Source organism: Nicotiana tabacum, chromosome 9 (genome assembly GCF_000715075.1).
Source record: "Nicotiana tabacum cultivar K326 chromosome 9, ASM71507v2, whole genome shotgun sequence".
NCBI lineage: Eukaryota > Viridiplantae > Streptophyta > Magnoliopsida > Solanales > Solanaceae > Nicotiana > Nicotiana tabacum.
In genome coordinates this window covers 123373642-123394208 of record NC_134088.1, presented here as the reverse complement: position 1 = coordinate 123394208, position 20567 = coordinate 123373642, and the positions used below count along the sequence as shown (strand labels likewise).

Sequence of the window (20567 nt, the reverse complement as noted above, 5' to 3'; positions counted from 1 at the left end):
TTACCTGGTAACTGTTGCTGAGATGCGCGCAAGCTGGCCCGGACACCACGGTTATCCAAAAAAAATAAAAAAATAAGACTTTCTTTTGCAAAGATAAAGGAACACAAATAATGACTTCTTTTGTTTGTTATTCAAAAGAAACAAGATAGTCAACTTATTGACAATTTGCATTTTAGAACTCAAAAAGCTCATTACACTAAAAAACAGAAATGAATATAGCAATTTATTACACGTCAACTTGACAAGATGAACTCAAAAAGATATTATTTATTTCAGTTATTTGAACCCAAGAAACATGCAAGTTAAGCAGAATTATTCTGAGCAAAATCAAGAGATTTCTTTCCTTCATGAGCTTTTCCAAAAAAGTTTTGCATGTAATCACCAAACAAGACTTGTTTGTAATGAGCAAAACCATCAATTTCCACAAGCTGAGGCAATGGACCTATCTTTTCACTTGGCTTTGGTGTAGTAAACAGTGGAACTGAAACTCTTGATTCTGAACTTGTTGTACGAACTCTATGTTCAGCACTTTTGTATCTACCATTGCTTAAGATCTAAATCCAAAGCCAAAAAAAAAAAAAAATTAGGAGAAATAGTTTAAAATGTAAAAAATATTAGAGTCTATTTGCTTTGATCACGTTTAATCCAGTGTACATTTCATAATTGGTTCTCGAGGCATGATTAATTTTATCCTACACAAGAAATAATTCAAATTTCCAAGGGATAGTATAACGGACATGTATAGTGTGTTTGGTACGATGGAAATTATTTTTTTATGGAAAATGTTTTCCGATGTTGTTTGGTGAGCCAAAAAAAAATATTAAACATTAATCATTATACTCGCCAATCATATAGCATTTTGACGACTCTTTTAATTTGAGAACTAAAGATTAATAATAATGTCTAAGCGTTAGAGCAAGTAATATGAAGTTAAAGTCAAGATAGTTGTACCGCTCATAAGTGATCGAGGGAAGTTAAATTGTTTGACGGAAATTAAAATGCGTCAACCAAAGTACACTAGAAAATGACTTTTTCATGAAAAATATTTTCTTGAAAAATAATTATCGTTATACCAACGGACGTAGTTAATTTGACATATTTAGTAATTGTGAGCTATGTTGCACTGACTCTCCAAAATGCTGCCGCACCCGTATCGGATCCTCCAAAAATACACTATTTTTGGAGGATCCGACACGCACCCGATGACATTTTCGGAGAATCCGAGTAACATAGATGTGGTAAGTACTTACTTGCATGGTATCTCCAACATTGATAACCAAAGCACCAGGAATAGGAGGAATTTCTATCCACTCATCTTTTCCTTCTTCTACATCTTCTTCAAGTTTAACATATAAACCACCAATTCCATCTTGTAGTAAAACAGTTAGAGTTCCCATATCTGAATGACGTCCAACTCCTACTGTTAGCTCTGGATTAGGGCAAGTTGGGTAAAAATTCATGTTAACCATTTTAAGTCCTGTTAATGATTCAAATCTTGTGTCATCTAGTTTTGCTCCAAGGTTTCTAAATAGTATCTCCAATAGTTTCCTCACCATTTTTGTTGATGACTTCAAGTATTCAAGAGCCACTTCCCTGTAATTTTGAGAAGAAAAAAAAGTAAAAAGAGGATGTATACACATATATTTGATATGGTTCAACTTAATGATATAAACTAAAAAACAGGGTAGCCCGGTGTACAAGACATTTTACATTCATGCAGGGTACGGGAAGGATCGCACCCCAAGGGATGTAATGTAGACAGCCTATCGGCCCTACCCTAATGCACGCATTAGTGGTTGCTTTCACGTCTCGAACACGTGAATTATAGGTCACGGAGATAACTTTACCATTGATCTAAGGCTCTCCTTTAACTTAAATACACTAATAATATAATTTTTTTTACTTTATCAGTTGTAGCAGGTTGCATATTATTGGCTTCCCACATAGATTGGATATGAGGTTATTGGACTCTTTATATAATTTCGGGCAATCCTCATGAAATTTAATCGGACCAATACAGATACCGAACACCAAATGAAAAACAGATAAATAAAAGAGAAAGTGAAGAAGCTTCTTACTTGCATTCATGAGGCCATTGTGAAAGTGCCTCATTATCATTAGTATACATCATACTAACATAATCTTTCCATTCCAAAGCCATTTCTTTTTCAGGTACAAAGCTAGTTCCATACTTTACTAAAGGACTTGGACTTACTCCTTTAAGATAAATGGCCTTTTTTTCAGGTGGTTGAGAAAAAAACTTATGAGCTGCATTTTTAAGTGATTCCAACAATTCCAAATTAATACCATGATTTATCACTTGAAAAAAACCAAGTGTTTCAGCAGCAATTGAAATATCTCTCACTACTTGATCATTTTCAGGTCCATTTAACTTTGATAAATCAATGGCAACCAATTCTTGGATTCTTGAATTGATGATTTTCTTATCAATTCTTTCTTTTGGTGGTTGTATGTATCTTTCTGGTACAATTTTAATGCCATTGTCTACAAGTCCCTTTACTCCATTACCCTTTTGGACCACAAAATCAAATAAGAAATTCCCATCATCAAAACTTGGGGCCATATTCTTGAAAAAAAATAAAAATTAATTAAAACTTGCTTTTGTCTTTTGGGTTGTAATTGGAAGATTTTGTGATTTTCAGTGAGGAATTTTGAACCAATTTATAGTAAAGGTTTTTGGTTATACTGAAAATGTTAGATATATAATAAGGTCAAGTTTGATTTTATATTCAGAAGGCAAGATTTTAGCACTTGAAGTTGTTGAGATACTATCAGTTGACCATTAAAAAAAATGGAATTAATGTAAAAGATTTTTGATTCTTTATCAGAAGGACAACATTGTACCGTTGTTTGAATTAGTTGAACACTGAAAATATATATATATATATATATATATATATATATATATATATATACATAATCAAATATCTCTATAACAGTCTCGTGTGTTTTTACATTTTTGGCTACTATAGTGAAATATTGTTATAGAGGATACATATTATAACATAATATAAAAATCGGTTCCGAAAAAAAACTTGACTTTTATAATGAAATGATTATAATATTTGGGACGTTGTTATAAAGAAGTCCGGTTGTATTGAATATTTTAGAAGACACTCTTCTTTGATTTTTTATTAGACAAAAACAAGATTCTAACCTTGTCTGTGCACTGACGGGATATATATTTTATACCATCAAGTTGATTTGACATATAATAACAAGTAACCTTTCAAAGAAAAGCTAGCATGATATGGTAATTTAGAAAATAGAGTAATAACGTGCTATAATCAATTAAATTAAACAGATTTTTTTGCACTGTCAGTGTATATTACTTAAATCCTTAGTTCAAACACAATCTACTGTAAAAAAAAAAAAACATATAATATGTTTGTGCATGACAATCCTATGAGATTAAAGATTAATAAAGGCATGATTCTGAACCTCTAAGTAGGTGATAACAAAGAAGACTTTTTTGAGATAGAACTAAATTTAATTCTTAAGGGCCCGTTTGGCCATTATTTTTTTATAACCTTTTTTAGAATTTTTTTAAACTTTTTTTTTCGGAACCAGTGTTTGGCCATGTAAACTTCAAATTTCACTTGAAGTTAAATTTTGGAATTTTATCAAAATTTGAAAAACTCCAAAAAGCTGTTTTTTAAAATTTTCACTTCAAATCGCTCACAAAAATTCAAAACCAGTTCCAAATTGTATTTATGTCCAAACACAATTCTAATTTTTAAACTATTTTCACTTAAAAAAATCACATTTTTTCAGAATATAATTTTACAATTCTTATGTCCAAACGCCCACTAATTCACGTAAATGAAGGTTTGGTAAGCCACTATAGTCACGCTCAATTTTATACACTATACCAAAACTCAACAATTTATTGGTTAGTGAAATTGTTGTATCAAATTATAACCTATCATATCAAGATATGGTTCATTTCAAGTGAGTAGGTACTTGCATAGGGTGAAATATAATTACTATGTTTTTGTTATTAGTCAACTGCATAAGAGTTGTTGATATCTCCTTATCAGAGAATGATTTCTAATTACAATAAGATCAAAACTCAAAAGGCATGAGCCATGATTTCTTTTGGTGGTCAAATTAGAGGCTTTGCACCAATGTGTTTGGTTGGTAGGAAGAATATCTTACAAACCTTTCTTGAGGATTCTTCAAAAATAATATCGCACTTGTATCTGATTCTATGAAAATATATTATTTTTGGAGAGTCTAATACGCATTCGATGATGTATTTGAAGAGTCCGAACAACAACATACCAAGACTGTAGTCATATATATATATACACTGAGAACAAGTAACTTTTTCATATTATGCGGCCCTTCTCCGAACCCTGCGTGAACGCGGGATACTTTATGCGTCGGGCTACTGTTTTTTATCATGTTTTTCACTACTTGGTTACTAATGAATAATTTATAATAGAGATTTATACGTAATTACATTATAAGCCAGTTGTATAAATATTTTTTTACCCCCTTGATCTATAACTAAATTCTAATTAAATATATTGTAACGAGATCATGTTCTTTTGGAACAAGGAAGACATGTTAAATTTGACAGAGGCGAATAAGCTTATTTGGATTGAGACTACACTGAAAGGAAACAACTTATCAAACTTACTCTCACCCACGGTAAAGTTATTACTTCATCTTTTATTATCTCAAACCATCATTACAACACTACTTACATCCCTCTAAATTAATAACCTTTTTGTTCTTTGTCAGGACTACTGGGCTAAAGTTCTTCTTCCTAATCAATATTTTCCTCAAAATACCACGAGCTAGTCAGTTTTCGGACTGGTAACTGAAAAATAACCAGCGTTTGCAAAATAATTGAAAAATAGCTACTATATTATTGCAACACGAAAAGTTCCAGTATAATATACTGGAGATTGGTGTACCTGTGTATGAACTTCCAGCATATTATGCGGGATCAGTATATTATACTGGAACTCCATCATAATATACTGGAGTTCCAGCATAATATACTGGTCCAGCATAATATGCTGGAAGTTCATACACAAGTGCACCAATCTCCAGTATATTATGCTGAAACTTTCCGTGTTACAGCAAAATATTGGCTATTTTTTAATTATTTTGCAAACGCTGACTATTTTTCAATTATCAGTCCGAAAACTGGCTAGCCGGTACTATTTTTACGAAAGTATTGATTAGGAAGAAGAACTTTAGCCCATTTGTTCTGACAAAGAACAAAAATGTTATTAATTTAGAGGCATGTAAGTAGTGTTGTAATGATGTTTTGAGATAATAAAAGATGAAGTAATAACTTTACCGTGGGTGAGAGTAAGTTTGATAAGTTGTTTGCTTACGCTGGAAGTTCATATGTAAATAATTCGAACTTCAATATATTATGTTGGAATGTTTCCTGGATTTTGAACAGTGTTTTCGTTCAGATTTATCTTTACATGAAAAATGGCTAAATTTCGATTACTTTTGAAATTGTGGCTATTTTTCAATTACCACTTATAAATCTGGCTATTTTTAAATTTCACCCAATATTTTCTAGAAAGGCCCATTTTCCGGAATGAGGCCCAATCTGTTATTTGGACAGGTTCTACAAAATCGAAATTAATCATTCGGGCATGAGAAAATTGTTCAATTGATAAACGCCCTCCACCTCAAATGTTAAGGTCGTACGTTTGAGTCACTAATGGAGCAAAGTGAAAAGTTCTTGAAAATGGATTAAAAAAATAATCTCCTGCAGGGTGCAAAACCCGTTCCAGAAAATAAGTTATTTAAAACTTTTTCCCGATATTTGGATGTTGAGTGAAAATATATTCATATAAAAAAATTTACTTACTAAAGATAATGTCTAAATACTTGTTAGAATAGTGATATGAAGTTAATAGTTTATGGTCCATAAGTGAGGGAGGTCATTAGTAACTTTATATTGGATAACAAAATTAAAATTTAATTTTTAGAATCAAAATATTTAAGTAATTAGTTTTAACGTTCATTGAAAAATTTGAAGTGTTAACTAGGTCTAAATAAAATAAGTTTTCTATTTTTACCTAGTCCATTTATTACACCTCCAATGAATTTTTTTATTTTTTTATTTTTAAAATCAATCTCAATTGCATCACATCAATCCTTATGTCTTGTTTCAAACACGATCTTCTTCCTAGATCTTCAAGATATTAAAAAGTAAAGACAGAAGTTAACAAAGGAATAACCTAAATATACTTAGGTCAAATCAAACTCTTAAAGTTCTTTCTTTCACGGCACACCTTTAATTTCCATTTTTTAGATATAAACCTTGACTTCTATAGTATATATAGACAAGGTAGAATAATTTTTACATTATTTAAACATTCAAAGAAGTGGAGATTTGGCGTAACAGGTAAAGTTGTTGTCATGTGATCAGAAGGTCACGGGTTCGAGCCGTGGAAACAGTCTCTTGCAGAAATGTAGGATAAGACTGCGTACAATAGACCCTTGTGTCCGGCCCTTCCCCGAACCCCATACATAACGGGAGCTTCGTGCATCGGGCTGCCCTTTTTTAAAACATAATATATGATTATATATGAAAGTAACCTAAAAATATAACATGTTATCTATTACAATAAGTTAAAATACATTAATAATATAAAAAATTGGTACACCATCAATAGTAAGTTAAATTTTCTAAATTAATTATAACGAAGGGTAAGAAAGGAAGATTGAGGAGGGGTAGTTATGTGTTGACAATCATCACACAAAATGGCGATTAATAGTGTATCTGACGCAAATTTAAATTAATCGAACCAATTAATCTCAAATACCAAATTATCTAAATATTCATTTTGAACTGATGGAAGAGTAGAGATTCTAGATGAAGTAAATTCTTTTTTTATTTTTTTAGTTAAAATTAGTGAACTCAAACTTTAGGCTGCAAATTAGAGACTTAAAACCTTTCGGTGGATTTAGACAGCAAAAATAGCCATAGCAACCACCACCAGAAATAGGGTTATTATGCCCTTTGGTCCGTTCATTTGCTTTCCGTACGAGTTCAATGATCAACATGGTTTTTTTTTTCTTTGCATTTTTTTTTCATGGTATTTTGTATTTGAGATTCGTCGACTCGATTAATTCAGATTTGTATTATATGTCAGCCACTTAGACGGGTAAAGCGCTCTATATCAAGGCGCTCTTACCTTGAAATCATACATAATCTCAGAAGCTTGGAGTTTTCCTTCCTCTCTACTAGACGATGGTCATTGTCTGAAGAATTTTCTTTTGTTTCCCTTTCGATTTTGCGGTATTCATATTGAGGCCCTGACAAATTCAGATACACATTCTTGCGTAACGTCCATAAAAATAGAAGCACTTCTTATCAGGATTTTTTTTCAAACCAAGAATTCGAACTTAAAAGCTCTAAACCGTCATTATCAGTATACATAAGATAAAAATTAAATGATTAAGTACAATTAACCTTTAATTAATTAAAATATGTATTTTTGATTCTTTTATATAGAAAATATGTAATATTTAGCTATTTGTCCACTAAAATTTTAATCAAGATGACTTGCTAGTATAACTTTATAGTCTAAATTTTTTCCCCTTAAATACTCCGTTTTGGCTTCAAGTAGTCAGTAGTGTTCAATTGTAGGTGTTTGACCTCGGCAAAAATATACTTGCACTTGATATTTACACCAATAATTAACCTAATTTATTACGGTTAAGTAGTTTACCATTTCACTCGTCAATATTTATTACCATTTCACGGTTAAGTGGGAACACCGATTCAGATAATTTTTTACCATTTCACTCCTCAATATTTACAACTACTAAATATTGAATCCCATCTTTATTTAACTGCAGTAGAACACGCTTTAGGGTAAAGAATTCCAATAGAATACATCATTACTTATTGTATTGAATCTCCCTAAAAGAAAATTAGTTTAATTTGGTGGAATTGTGTGTCAAAGTCTTAATCTCTTTTTATATTCATAATTCAAATCCGTAATGACATAATCATTGCTTTCAAGCTTATGTAAAATCAACACTTTTTTGCAAATGAAAAATAAATAAATAAAAAAGAAAAGATGTCACTCTCCAAACAAATCATATCCACCATTCATATATAACTTGACATGAAATCTCAAGGAAGAAATTGCCGAGCCATAAAAGTATTCTAATTATAAGCTATGAACTTTTCAATTTCTAACTTTTGACCTTTTTTTTATTCTAAAGTTGAATTCCGAAAGTTATTGAATATTACTTAAAGGCCCTTTTAGTTGTTCATTTTGCTAAAATATCACCCTCTCGCTTTGTATTTGTTTGAGCCAAATATTCTGGATCCTGAACCGTGACTGTGAGTAAAGAAATGTTTACCCGAAAAATCGGATAACGTTAAATTTAGATATGGTTCTAAGGGTATCAAATTTCTTCGATATAAAATGACAATACAAGTATTTTTGCTGTGAAAATGAAAAATGATGGAAGGGAAGACTGAAAAATATTAGAAGAACAAGCACAATGAAATCTTGATCTGCCCTCCCTATTGCAGTCTATCTCCTCTTTTATTGTAGAGGGTCACTACTTTATTTGTAACAACATAAAATAATACATATAGTGGAGAACCCATGATGGTTTGTCTCTCCCTTGATTCTCGCCAAGATTCTCTCCCTTGGTGCGGTTGTAACGGCTCTTGTCTTGCGAGCTTGGCACTGACTTGAGCTTGGTGCTAGATCGAATCCCCAGTCTTAGTTCGAGCTCGGTTCTGCCTTGGAGCGTCGATATTCGGGACCTGTGTCGGTCGTCGTTACCCCGTAGTCCGATCCGGATGCGGGTTCGATAATGATATCGAGTTTTACGGTTGATTGGTCTTATGGCTCGAAGCTCGACGTCTCTACTTCGGAATTCATCCGAGCTCGCCATGCGGATACCCTTCGATTGAAATGGTATTGTCTCGACCGGTCTTTATGACTGAGAATCGATTTTGACCGTACACAGATAGTCCCCTCGTTTCTCGGAAAGGATGTGGCGAGGAACGATATGATTTTCCTGTGGCTCGATCAAATTTATGCCGATGTTTCTATCGAACCCGATCTCAACGTATGTAATGATTGTCCCATCGGCTCGGTTTTACCGAGGCATTTAATGTGTGTCAGACGGTGGTCGACCACCGCTGATACCGAACCGTCAGGCCTCCGTCTATAAATAATCTTTCCACATAACTTTTACCCTTTTTGCGCCTTCCCTTCCTCCAGACTTTCCTATTTATCCTCTCTACTTTGCTGCTACGGGGCCGTTCATACCAGAATTTTGGTGCTGTCTATTTCTTCCTTTGTACTCTTTCATTTCAAATCAATGGCGAAAACTTCCAAAACTGTACCTCAAAAGGAAAAAGCCTCTTCCTCACGGCTGTCTGATGATAAGGCGCCGTCGGAGCCGTCAATTCATGACTATGTTCCTGGCCCGTACATTTTGAAAACTGATTTTAAGGTGGAGAACCCTTCTTCTGTTCCGGGTCGATGTGAACACGTATTGATGTATACATGCTCTATAACGGAGGATCACCTCGAGGGCATCCGAAAAGACTGCAACTGGGGTTCCGAGGTCGTGCTGCAAATTCCGTCTTCCGACGAGGATGTTACCACTTACGTGGAGGATTTTTTAAGTGTTTACACTTATCCCTTCACACTGGGACCCGTCGACCCGGTGATTATTGATTTCTGCAAAAGGTATCAAGTCACCCTTGGCCAAATCCATCCCTCTTTATGGCGTATAGTGATCTTATTGCGCTTCTTCTCTACCAAAGCCGGAGGGTTGGATTTTTCTCTGAACCACCTCATCCGACTGTATCGGCCTCATATCTTTCGAGGACTAATCAGACTTCATCGTCGGGCATCGAAGGCATTGATGTCGAGCATCGATGAAGACAAGGATCGAGGTTGGATGGGTCGTTATATCCGAGTTAGGACCCGTGATATCATTCCGGAGGAGAAGATGCAGTTCCCTGAGGAATGGAATTTTGACCGTAAGTGATTTTTGTTCACATTTCAGGTGCTTTTTCGATTTTTTCTGATGTCCTTCCCTGATGTTCAGCTTCCCCTTGGATGCCACAAGCGGTGCCCGACCTCGAGGACTGGGTTCGGAGGTTGGCCTCAACCTCCTCTTACGCCGAGCGCGCTAAGCGTGATTTGGCAAAAGGCAGATAGGAGGCCAAGGACCATAGTGAGGTTTGCTTCTTGTTTCCTTCGAAGTATTCTTTGTGTTCTATTCGTTACCGATTTTCTCTTATGCAGGTGTAACCAGGGATGCCGTTTTGAGGCCTTCGAGCGGCGAGGAAAGAAACAAGTCCCTGGTCCCTAAACAGGGGGAAGATAAGAAGCGAAAAGCTTCCTCTCGGTCAGAGGACCCCAAGCCCAAAACTCGCAGGGTGAAGAGAAAAACAATTGCCCTTTCGATTGACTCAGTCCAACGACTGAGAGAAGAAGAAGAAGAAGAAGAAAATAGCTCCTCGGCTTTGGTAGTTCGGTCTACGGAGGCCATCGAGGTTGCCAGAGCTCTCGAACCGATGGTGGCTGTAACTGTCGGGGTTGTTCCCGAAGACCAGAATCTCGACCGGAGTACTCCGAGCGATTTACTCGGGGCTATGACAATGGGTGATTCGCTTTCTCTTCCATCTTTTTCTGAGGAGGCGCTGAAGGAAGCTCGAGAATTGAAGACTCCTGATATCGACGCAGGCACTAGTGCAGGGGATCCTTTCGGGGATTGTTTTACTGGAGTCGACGACGGTTCCGATATCAGTGACGCTTCTCTTTTATTGGAGGAGGCTCAGCGTTTCATTACTCGGGTAATGATTCTTCCATACTTCGTTTATTTGTTCTTTTCCATACTTGACTTCGTGTTTCTTACTATGCAGGCCATTGGTAGGTTTCGAGTCGATTTTAGCCATTGTGAGGCCGAGCTCCGGAAGGTCTCAGGTGAGAGAGATGCCCTGCGGCTTCTCTGCAGCCAAAAGGACGAGGCTATAAAGGACCTCCAAGCGGATTTGGCTAAGGTCCGTGAAGAAGGGGTCGAGATTGATAAGCAGGTGAGCCTCGTTCTAATAAAGTATGGGTCTGACTCAACTGTGGAAGTTAACCCTTCGTTGTCTCAGTTGCAGCAAAAGATCGAAAAGATCAGGTTACTTCGAGAATAAGTCGATCAAATCCGAGCTGAATGCAATCGGTGGAAGGAGACCCTCGACCGCCTGACAGCGGATAAAAAAACCATCTTAACAAAATTATTATCGGTCGACGTTCAACTTCGAAGTGTCAAGCAAAAGGGGTCGGTTCAAGCTAAGAAGATCGAGGAGCTTGAAACACAACTTGCTGAGGCTAAGGCAGAGGTTGAGTCGTCAAAAGTCTTGGCGGATAAGTCCATTGCTGTATATCGAGCTGATGCTGAGGCTGCTCAGATGGAGGCCCGGGAAGCGGCAAAGACCGCCGATACTCGAGCTCATTGGGTTGCCGAACTTGCTAAGTGTAGGTCTTGTAGGGAGACCCTCGAGGAGATACACGGTCGAGGTTTCGACCTTGCCGAAGAGGTAAAAAAGGCAAAGAAGCTCGAAGCGAAAGCTGAAGCCTTGGCTTCTGACGATGATGATGATGATGGTAGCTAAAGCGGATCCGAGGACAGGGAAGAGCTCGACCAGGAAGCTTAGTTTCTAATTCTTGATGTTTGTACATTAATCTCGTAGGCAAATTTTGTATATACATGTGTAATCAGGTCGACTTGTTTTTGTTTTGTGAAGACTTTTAATCGAATGTTGACCTTGTAGTTTCTCTGATCGATCAGATTTGTAGCCCTTGGGTTTGCTTGTTGAGTCGATGATTCAAACTTTGAAGGAACATAATCTGTATGCGTAATGTAATGGTTGAGTTAATGTAAACTCAGAGTAAAAGTAGCTTATTAGCCGTCGAGTGAATGTTTCGAACTTAAAATATTGTAGCCTGTAGGCGTAACGGTCGAGTGAGTGCTTGCTCGAATTCGGAATAATAGTAGCCCGTAGGCTTAATAATCGAGTGAATGTTTCGAACTTGAGATCATGTGGCCCGTAGGCTTAATATTCGAGTGATTATTTCGAACTTGGAATGAAAGTAGCCCATAGGCTTAATGGTCGAGTGAGAGCTTGCTCGAACTCGGAATAACAGTAGCCCATAGGCTTAATATTCGAGTGAATGTTTCAAACTCAAGATAATATGGCCCGTAGGCCTAATTGTCGAGTGAGCGCTTGCTCGAACTCGGAATAACAGTATCCCATAGGCTTAATGGTCGAGTGAATGTTTCGAACTCGAGATAATGTGGCCCGTAGGCTTAATGGTCGAGTGAGTGCTTGCTCGAACTCGGAATAACAGTAGCCCGTTGGCTTAATATTCGAGTGAATGTTTCGAACTCGGAATATAAGTAGCCCGTAGGCTTAATGGTCGAGTGAGTCTTAATTCTGGTTGAACAATAAATCTCAAGTCATTGCACATATGTTTATGTTTGGGACAATCTATACGAGCATGGTTCATTTTGACCATTTGGCTCTTACAATTTATCCTGTTGGAACCCTATTGTTGTGAGATGACTTTCTTGTATCTGAACTCGAACTATTTGAGAGCCCTGATGCCCCCCGGTATTCGAGGTCTGTCGGAAAGAGGCCTTGGATATTGTTGAAAGTGCAGCACGATCGATGGTTGCCTTATTGAAAACCTTGCCGAAAAACCCATTTAGGAGAAACTCGGTCTAAGGGAAAAAGAGTGCAACGCGTGCTCTTGATTGGAAGATCTTCTTTAGCTCTCGTTCGGACTTCTGCATGGGTTAGTTAGATGAATATGGAAAGTCAGTGCCTTAGCAGTAGTACCGTTTTAGATGTGATACATTCCAACTGCTCGATATCTATTTGCCGTTTATGATGCTGAGCCTGTATGATCCTTTTCTAACATTCTCGAGCACCTGGTATGGTCCTTCTCAATTTGGTCCCAATTTTCCTTCGTTTGGATTCCGAGTATTGATGGTGACCTTTCTTAACACTAAGTCCCCGGGCTTGAAATGGCGGAGTTTAGTTCTTCGATTATAGTACCTTTCGATTCGTTGCTTTTGGGCGGCCAGTCGGATGAGGGCAGATTCTCGTCCTTTGTCCGATAGTTCAAGGCTGGTGTTCATGGCCTCGTTATTTGATTCTTCTGTCATGAATCAAAATCTTGGGACTAGGTTCACCGACTTCGACTGGTATCAATACTTCGGAACCATATACTAAGGAGAACGGGGTCACCCCCGTACTGGATTTTGACGTTGTTCGGTATGCCCAAAGGACTTCGGGCAGGATTTCTCTCCATTTTCCTTTCGCGACGTTCAATCTCTTCTTCAGGTTTTGAAGAATAGTCTTGTTCGTTGATTCGGCTTGACCGTTCCCACTGGGGTAGTATGGTGTTGATAATATCCTTCTTATTTTGTGATCTTCGAGGAATTTTGTGATTTTGCTGCCAACGAATTGCTTCCCATTGTCGCATACTATTTCGGCGGGTATCCCGAATCGGCATATGATATGATCCCAAATAAAGTTTATGACTTCTTTCTCTCTTATTTTCTTGAACGTCTGCGCTTCAACCCACTTAGAAAAATAGTCAGTCATAAATAAAATAAATTTGGCTTTATCGAGGGTCGACGGCAGAGGGCCGACGATGTCCATCCCCCATTTCATGAATGGCCACGGGGATAGGACCGAATGAAGTTGCTCCCCGACTTGATGGATCATTGGCGCAAACCTCTGACATTTGTCACATTTACGAACAAATTCTTTTGCATCTTTGTCCATATCGATCCAATAATACCCCGCTCTGATCACTTTTTGGACTAATATGTCGGCATCGGAGTGATTGCCGCAAGTGCCCTCGTATACTTCCCGGAGGATATAATTGGTATCTCCCGGACCCACACACACCGCCATCGGTCCACCGAATGTTCTTCGATATAGTGTTCCGTTCCGTAGCCAACGTAAATCGAGCAGCTTTAGTCCGTAGGGCCCTGGAATCTTTAGGGTTTGAAGGGAGCTTTCCGTTTTTTAAGTACTCAATATACTTGTTTCTCCAATCCTAGGTTAAGCTAGTAGAATTTATTTCGGTGTGCCCTTCTTCGATTACCGATCTTGAAAGTTGGACGACAGTCCCCGAGCTCAAATCACCTACCTCGACTGACGATCCCAAATTTGCTAGAGCATCGACCTCATTATTCCGTTCTCGGGGGACATGCTGTAGGGTCCATTGTTTGAAATGGTGTAAGGTGATAAGCAGTTTGTCCAGATACCTTTGCATCTTACCTTCTCTGACTTCGAAGGTTTTGTTTACTTGACTCACCTCCAGCAAAGAGTCACAGTGCGCCTCAATGACTTCTGCTCCCAAGTTTCTAGCTAGTTCGAGACCTGCAATCATGGCTTCATACTCAGCCTCGTTGTTAGTTAACCTGATAGTTTTAATAGCTTGCCTAATAATGTTACCCGTGGGGGTTTTTAAAACTATGCCTAACCCGGACCCCTTTATATTCGAAGCACCGTCCGTAAAAAGGATCCATACCCCGGACGATATATCTGATTTCAAAAGGAGTTCCCTTTAGACTTCGGGTATAAGGGTTGGCATGAAGTCGGCCACGAAGTCTGCCAAAATTTGAGACTTGATGGCCGTGCGGGATTGATATTCGATATCGTATCCACTGAGTTTGATGGCCCATTTGGCCAATCGGCCTGATAGTTCGAGCCTATGTAAGATATTTCGAAGTGGGTATGTGGTTAATACGCTTATGGGGTGACATTCAAAATACGGCCTTAACTTTCTAGATGCGCTTATCAGGGCAAGTGCCAATTTTTCTAAGTGCGGATACCTAGTTTCCGCTTCTCCTAAGGTCCGACTCACGTAATAAAAGGGAAATTACGTACCTTGCTCTTCTCGAACTAGGACGCTGCTTACAGCGACTTCTGATACCGCCAAGTACAGGTAGAGCTGCTCGTCCGCTTTCGGAGTATGAAGCAGTGACAGACTCGAGAGGTATCGTTTCAATTCCTGTAATGCTTGTTGGCATTCCGGCATCCAGGCGAAGTTGTTCTTCTTTTTGAGTAGGGAGAAAAATTTGTGACTTCGATCCGATGATCTTGAAATGAACCGGCCTAAGGTTGCAATTCTTCCCGTTAACCTTTGTATATCTTTCACGTTGTCCACGATGGTGATGTCTTCGATGGCCTTGATTTTTTCGGGGTTGATTTCAATTCCCCGATTTGAGACCATGAAGCCGAGGAACTTGCTCGAACCGACCCCGAAAGCACATTTTTCGGGGTTGAGCTTCATGTTGAATTTCCTCAGGATCTTGAATGTTTCCTGCAAATGGGCCACATGGTCCTCTGTGCGTAGGGACTTAACTAGCATGTCATCAATATAAACTTTCATTGTTTTACCTATTTGTTCTTCAAATATTCTGTTTACTAGGTGTTGATAAGTAGCTCCTGCATTTTTTAGCCCGAAGGGCATTACGTTATAACAATATGTTCCATATCGGGTCACAAATGAAGTTTTTTCCCAATCGTCCGGATTCATCTGAATTTGATTATACCCGGAATAGGCTTCGAGAAAGGTGAGAATCTCGTGGCCGGCCGTGGCATCGATCATACGATCGATATTGGGCAGTGGGAAGGAATCTTTGGGGCATGCTTTGTTCAAATCCTTATAGTCCACACACATTCTAAGTTTGTTTCCCTTTTAGGTACAACAACCACATTGGCTAACCATTCGGGGTATTTTACTTCCCGAATGGACCCTATATTGAGAAGTTTGGTTACCTCGTCCTTTATGAATGCGTGCTTTTCTTCGGACTGGGGCCTTCTTTTTTGCTTCACTGGTCTGAACATAGGGTTCAAGCTTAGCTGGTGCGCCGTTATGTCCGGCGGAATCCCTGTTATATCTAGATGGGACCAGGCAAAACAATCGATGTTATTGATAAGAAATTGAATGAGTTTCTTCCTGAGTTCGGGGCTCAAAACCATTCCCAGGTATACCTTTTATTCGGGCTAGTGTTCGATCAGTACGATTTGCTCCAGTTCCTCAATTGTTGATTTTGTGGCATCGAAATCATCGGGGGTTACGAAGGATCGAGGGATCCATCGATTATCATCATCCTCTTTAACGGTTTCCTTACCTGGTCGGGTCGAAGCCGATGTCTGTGATTGCTATTTGGCGCTCATCTTTGAACCTCATCCTTTCATTGGTGAAAGTGAGGATATTGATTTTGCTTCTTCGACGAAGAACATTTCCTTTACGGCCGGTTGTTCCCCGTACACTATTTTGATACCTTCCGATGTTGGGAATTTGAGGACCTAGGGTAGGGTCGAGGGTACGGCTCTCATGCTGTGGATCCACAGCCTTTCGAAGAGGGCGTTATATCTCATATCACCTTCGATTACGTGAAACTTTGTTTGTTGGATGGTTCCGGCTACGTTTATCGGTAGGGTGATCTCGCCTTTAGTGGTTTCACATGCCATATTAAATCCGTTTAGAACCAGAGTTGCGGGTACGACCTGATTCTGCAGGCCGAGCTGTTCTATGACCCTCGATCTGATGATATTGGCCGAGCTACCTGGATCAATTAACACATGCTTAATCTTAGTTTTGTTCATGAGTACGGATATTACCAGCGCGTCGTTATGAGGTTGGATGATTCCCTCTGTATCTTCATCACTAAAGGATAAAGTCCCTGCGGGTGCATGATCTTGGGTTCGAGATCGCTTCACAATCGACGTTTTAGCGTGTTTAAGCATCGGTCCCTGAGGGGGGTATCGACGCCGCTGACGATCATGTGAATGACGTGTTGCGGTTCTTCTGGCTCGTTTCGCTTACCGAATTCCTTGTCTCTAAAATGGTTCTTCGCTCTATCGCTCAGAAATTCCCAAAGGTGCCCTTTATTAAATAAGCGGGCCACTTCCTCTCTTAGTTGCCTGCAATCTTCCGTTTTGTGACCATGGGTGCCATGATATTCGCATATTTGATTGGGATTCCTTTGGGCAGGATCGATTTGCATGGGTCGAGGCCATCTGGTGTCTTTGATGCATCCGATGGCTGATACGATAGCGGATGTACCAATGTTGAAATTATACTCCGATAGTCGAGGGATTTCTATAGGATCCTTATATTTATCAAAGCCGCTCTTGCTCATAAGTCCCCGAGAAATTTGCCCCCGATCAATCCTTCGGTTGTTCCGAACCGTGTCACATGCTGAACTGTTGTTCATCCGATCTGTGTCGTACGGTTGGTATCGATCTCTGTTGGACCTTTGCTCTCTGTTGGCTTCCCTTTGATTTTTAGTGGTTCTGTCGTACGGGCCCATATGGAACTCCCAATTGATCATCTTCGACCCTGATTTTTGATTGGTACCGGTTGTGTACATCTGCCCAAGTTATTGCAGGGTACTCGATCAAATTTTGTTTCAGCCGACGTGACGCTGTCGAGCTTAGCCCGTTCAGTCCTTGGGTGAAAGCTTGTACGGCCCAATCGTCTGTGACCGGTGGCAAGTCCATACGCTCTATTTGAAATCGGGATACGAATTCCCTCAGCATCTCGTTACCTCTTTGCTTTACTTTGAAGAGGTTCGATTTTCTTGTTGCAACCTTTATGGCACCAGCATGTGCTTTTACGAACGAGTCCGCTAACATGGCGAAAGAATCAATGGAATTCGGCGTTAAGTTGTGATACCAGATCATCGCTCCTTTTGCGAGGGTTTCTCCTAACTTTTTCAACAACACGGATTCGATTTCATCATCCTCCAAATTATTGCCTTTGATGGCGCATGTGTAGGAGGTGACGTGTTTGTTAGGATCGGTCGTACCGTTATATTTGGAAATTTCGGGCATACGAAATTTTTTGGGGATCGGTTTTGGGGCCGCGCTCGAGGGAAAAGGCTTTTGTATGAATTTTTTCGAATCGAGCCCTTTTATCATTGGCGGAACCCCCGGAATTTGATCGACCCTAGCATTATACGTTTCCACTTTTTTTGTCATTGGCTTCGACTCGCTTCGTGAGTTCCTCGAGCAATTTAGCAATTTCAGGAGCAATCCCCAATTCCCGCTCGTTTGATTTCACTACGGCGGGTTCCGTTCTGGGTGTGACTTCTCGAAGAAGCAGATTGGAGTTCGGCCTGCTTTGCGTCTGGGTTCGGCTCTGCAACTGAGCTATTGCTGCTTGTTGGGCTTGCAACATTTCAAAAATCATACGCAAACTGACCCCGATTTCCCCCGTGCTGTAGGTATCTCGGGCTATAGATCGAGCACCGCCCTGAACGCTCCTCTCTGGTTTAGAACGCTGATTCGCTTCTAGAGCTATTTGCGAATTGATATCCAGTGGTACTTCGGCTCGAATTTTGGGTTTTTCGATTTGAGCCTCGTTACCGTTGTTAGGTAGCCTTCCGGCCCCGGGCACCAAGTTGTTGGTTTCATCTTGAAGGCCGGCTTCGAGGTCGATAGGTAGAGCCATGGCTGATTCGAAGTTGTAAGCTGGAGCGTACTGTAGATTTATATCAGACAATCACCGTTACCCTTAGCCCCACGGTGGGCGCCAAACTGTTTATCCGAAAAATCGGATAACGTTAAATTTAGATATGGTTCTAAGGGTATGCAAATTTCTTTGATATAAAATGACAATACAAGTATTTTTGCTGTGAAAATAAAAAATGATAGAAGGGAAGACTGAAAAGTATTAGAAGAACAAGCACAATGAAATCTTGATCTGCCCTCCCTATTGCAGTCTATCTCCCCTTTTATAGTAGAGGGTCACTACTTTATTTGTAACAACATAAGATAATACATATAGTGGAGAACCCATGATGGTTTGTCTCTCCCTTGATTCTCGCCAAGATTCTCTCCCTTGGTGCGGTTGTAACGGCTCTTGTCTTGCGAGCTTGGCACTGACTCGAGCTTGGTGCTAGATCGAATCCCCAGTCTTAGTTCGAGATCGGTTTTGCCTTGGAGCGTCGATATTCGGGGCCTGTGTCGGTCGTCGTTACCCCCTAGTGCGATCCGGACGCGGGTTCAATAATGATATCGAGTTTTGCGGTTGATTGGTCTTATGGCTCGAAGCTCGACGTCTCTACTTCGGAATTCGTCCGAGCTCGCCATGCGGATACCCTTCGATTGAAACGTTATTGTCTCGACCGGTCTTTATGACTGAGAATCGGTTTTGACCGTAAACAAGAAAATTGATAAATATCGATACAAAAATCTCATTATTGTGCATTTCAATCTTGTTGACGAAAGAATATTAATTTATATAGAATGTCATTGTCCTTCTTAGGCACGAAATATTTCCCAATCTTAGAGTTCATTTCTAAATTTCTATACTATGAATAAGATTATAAATTATTCTGTCGCATCGCTATATGATTAAGGCCATCTTTATAACAACAATAATAGCCGTGATAATAACAATAACAACATCTTTTTGATATGATATGATAATAAGAATATAAATCCGGTTCAGTTTTGAGTATATATGATTCCTTTTATTTCAATATTCCGATATATTTGGCTCCAAAGTTAAATTCAAATTCACATGCATACCATTTACTTTAATTTGAGGATAAAATCTCGTCAGTCATCATAGTTAACATCTATAAGCAAGATCTTATCCTAATCTACGTGATGTCAAACCATAATGTACTAAAGTAATTTGGTTAATTATCTAGTGGAATAATGTAATAAAGGTATATTTGTGGACCTCCATATATATATTTTAATTTTTTGAAAATTTTCAATTAGGTTTAAAAATAAATTAATAATTAATTCACCAAATAGCATGCCCACCAAAGCAAATTAATTACTAGGTGACTTACTCCATACAAAATCTTCATATTATGATGACATTGTCTAGTCTTTCTATAATCCTTATAAAAGATGATTAATCATCTCCACATTGTCATTCCATTACATTTAATTAAGTAGTATTTAATTTACTCTAACGCGTAAATAATCACTTTATCTTTGGACCAAAGCCACCACCTTCTTAATTAAGAAATGGTTTAATGAGGTTAATGTAAAAGATTTCCCCTAACAAACAAACATATGATGCCAAATTAGGTTATTATAATACCAACAAGAAGAAGATATGACCCCATGCCTCATTTCCCATATGAAATTCCATAGACAACATTTCACATGCCAAGAAAAAACTTATTGCTTTTGTTGGCCATGTTTGCTTATTAACATAACAAAAGAGATTAATAATAAGAAAATTTAATCGAAAATATCGAAGTTATAAGACAACGAGGGCCCATGATATGTAGAATCTCCTAGAAGTCCCATCAGGTAGGAGCATTTCTTTACTAATTGAATAAATAAATGAATAATACTAATCAAAATTAAGATCTTCACCACCAAAATCTATTTATGACAATTAAGTCTTGAAAGTGACATCTTATATATAATTAAAGAGTTAAATTAACCAATATTTACTATGCAATTAAACTATCAAAATGCCATATAAACTCAAAGGTAGACACGTTTTATATTCAATGAGTTT

At 38.6% G+C, this 20567-nt stretch overlaps 1 protein-coding gene across 1 annotated transcript; it reads right to left on the bottom strand.

Annotated features, from left to right (window-relative positions):
- Positions 1 to 99: 99 nt before the first annotated feature.
- On the bottom strand, positions 100 to 2627 carry LOC107821681 (scopoletin 8-hydroxylase-like). Its single transcript, XM_016648118.2, has 3 exons — positions 2079 to 2627; positions 1251 to 1593; positions 100 to 554 (listed from the first exon to the last, which is right to left on the bottom strand). The coding sequence occupies exons 1-3, from the start codon at positions 2582 to 2584 to the stop codon at positions 303 to 305; spliced, it is 1101 nt and encodes a 366-aa protein (XP_016503604.1). The 5' UTR covers positions 2585 to 2627; the 3' UTR covers positions 100 to 302.
- Between the last annotated feature and the right edge of the window lie 17940 nt (positions 2628 to 20567).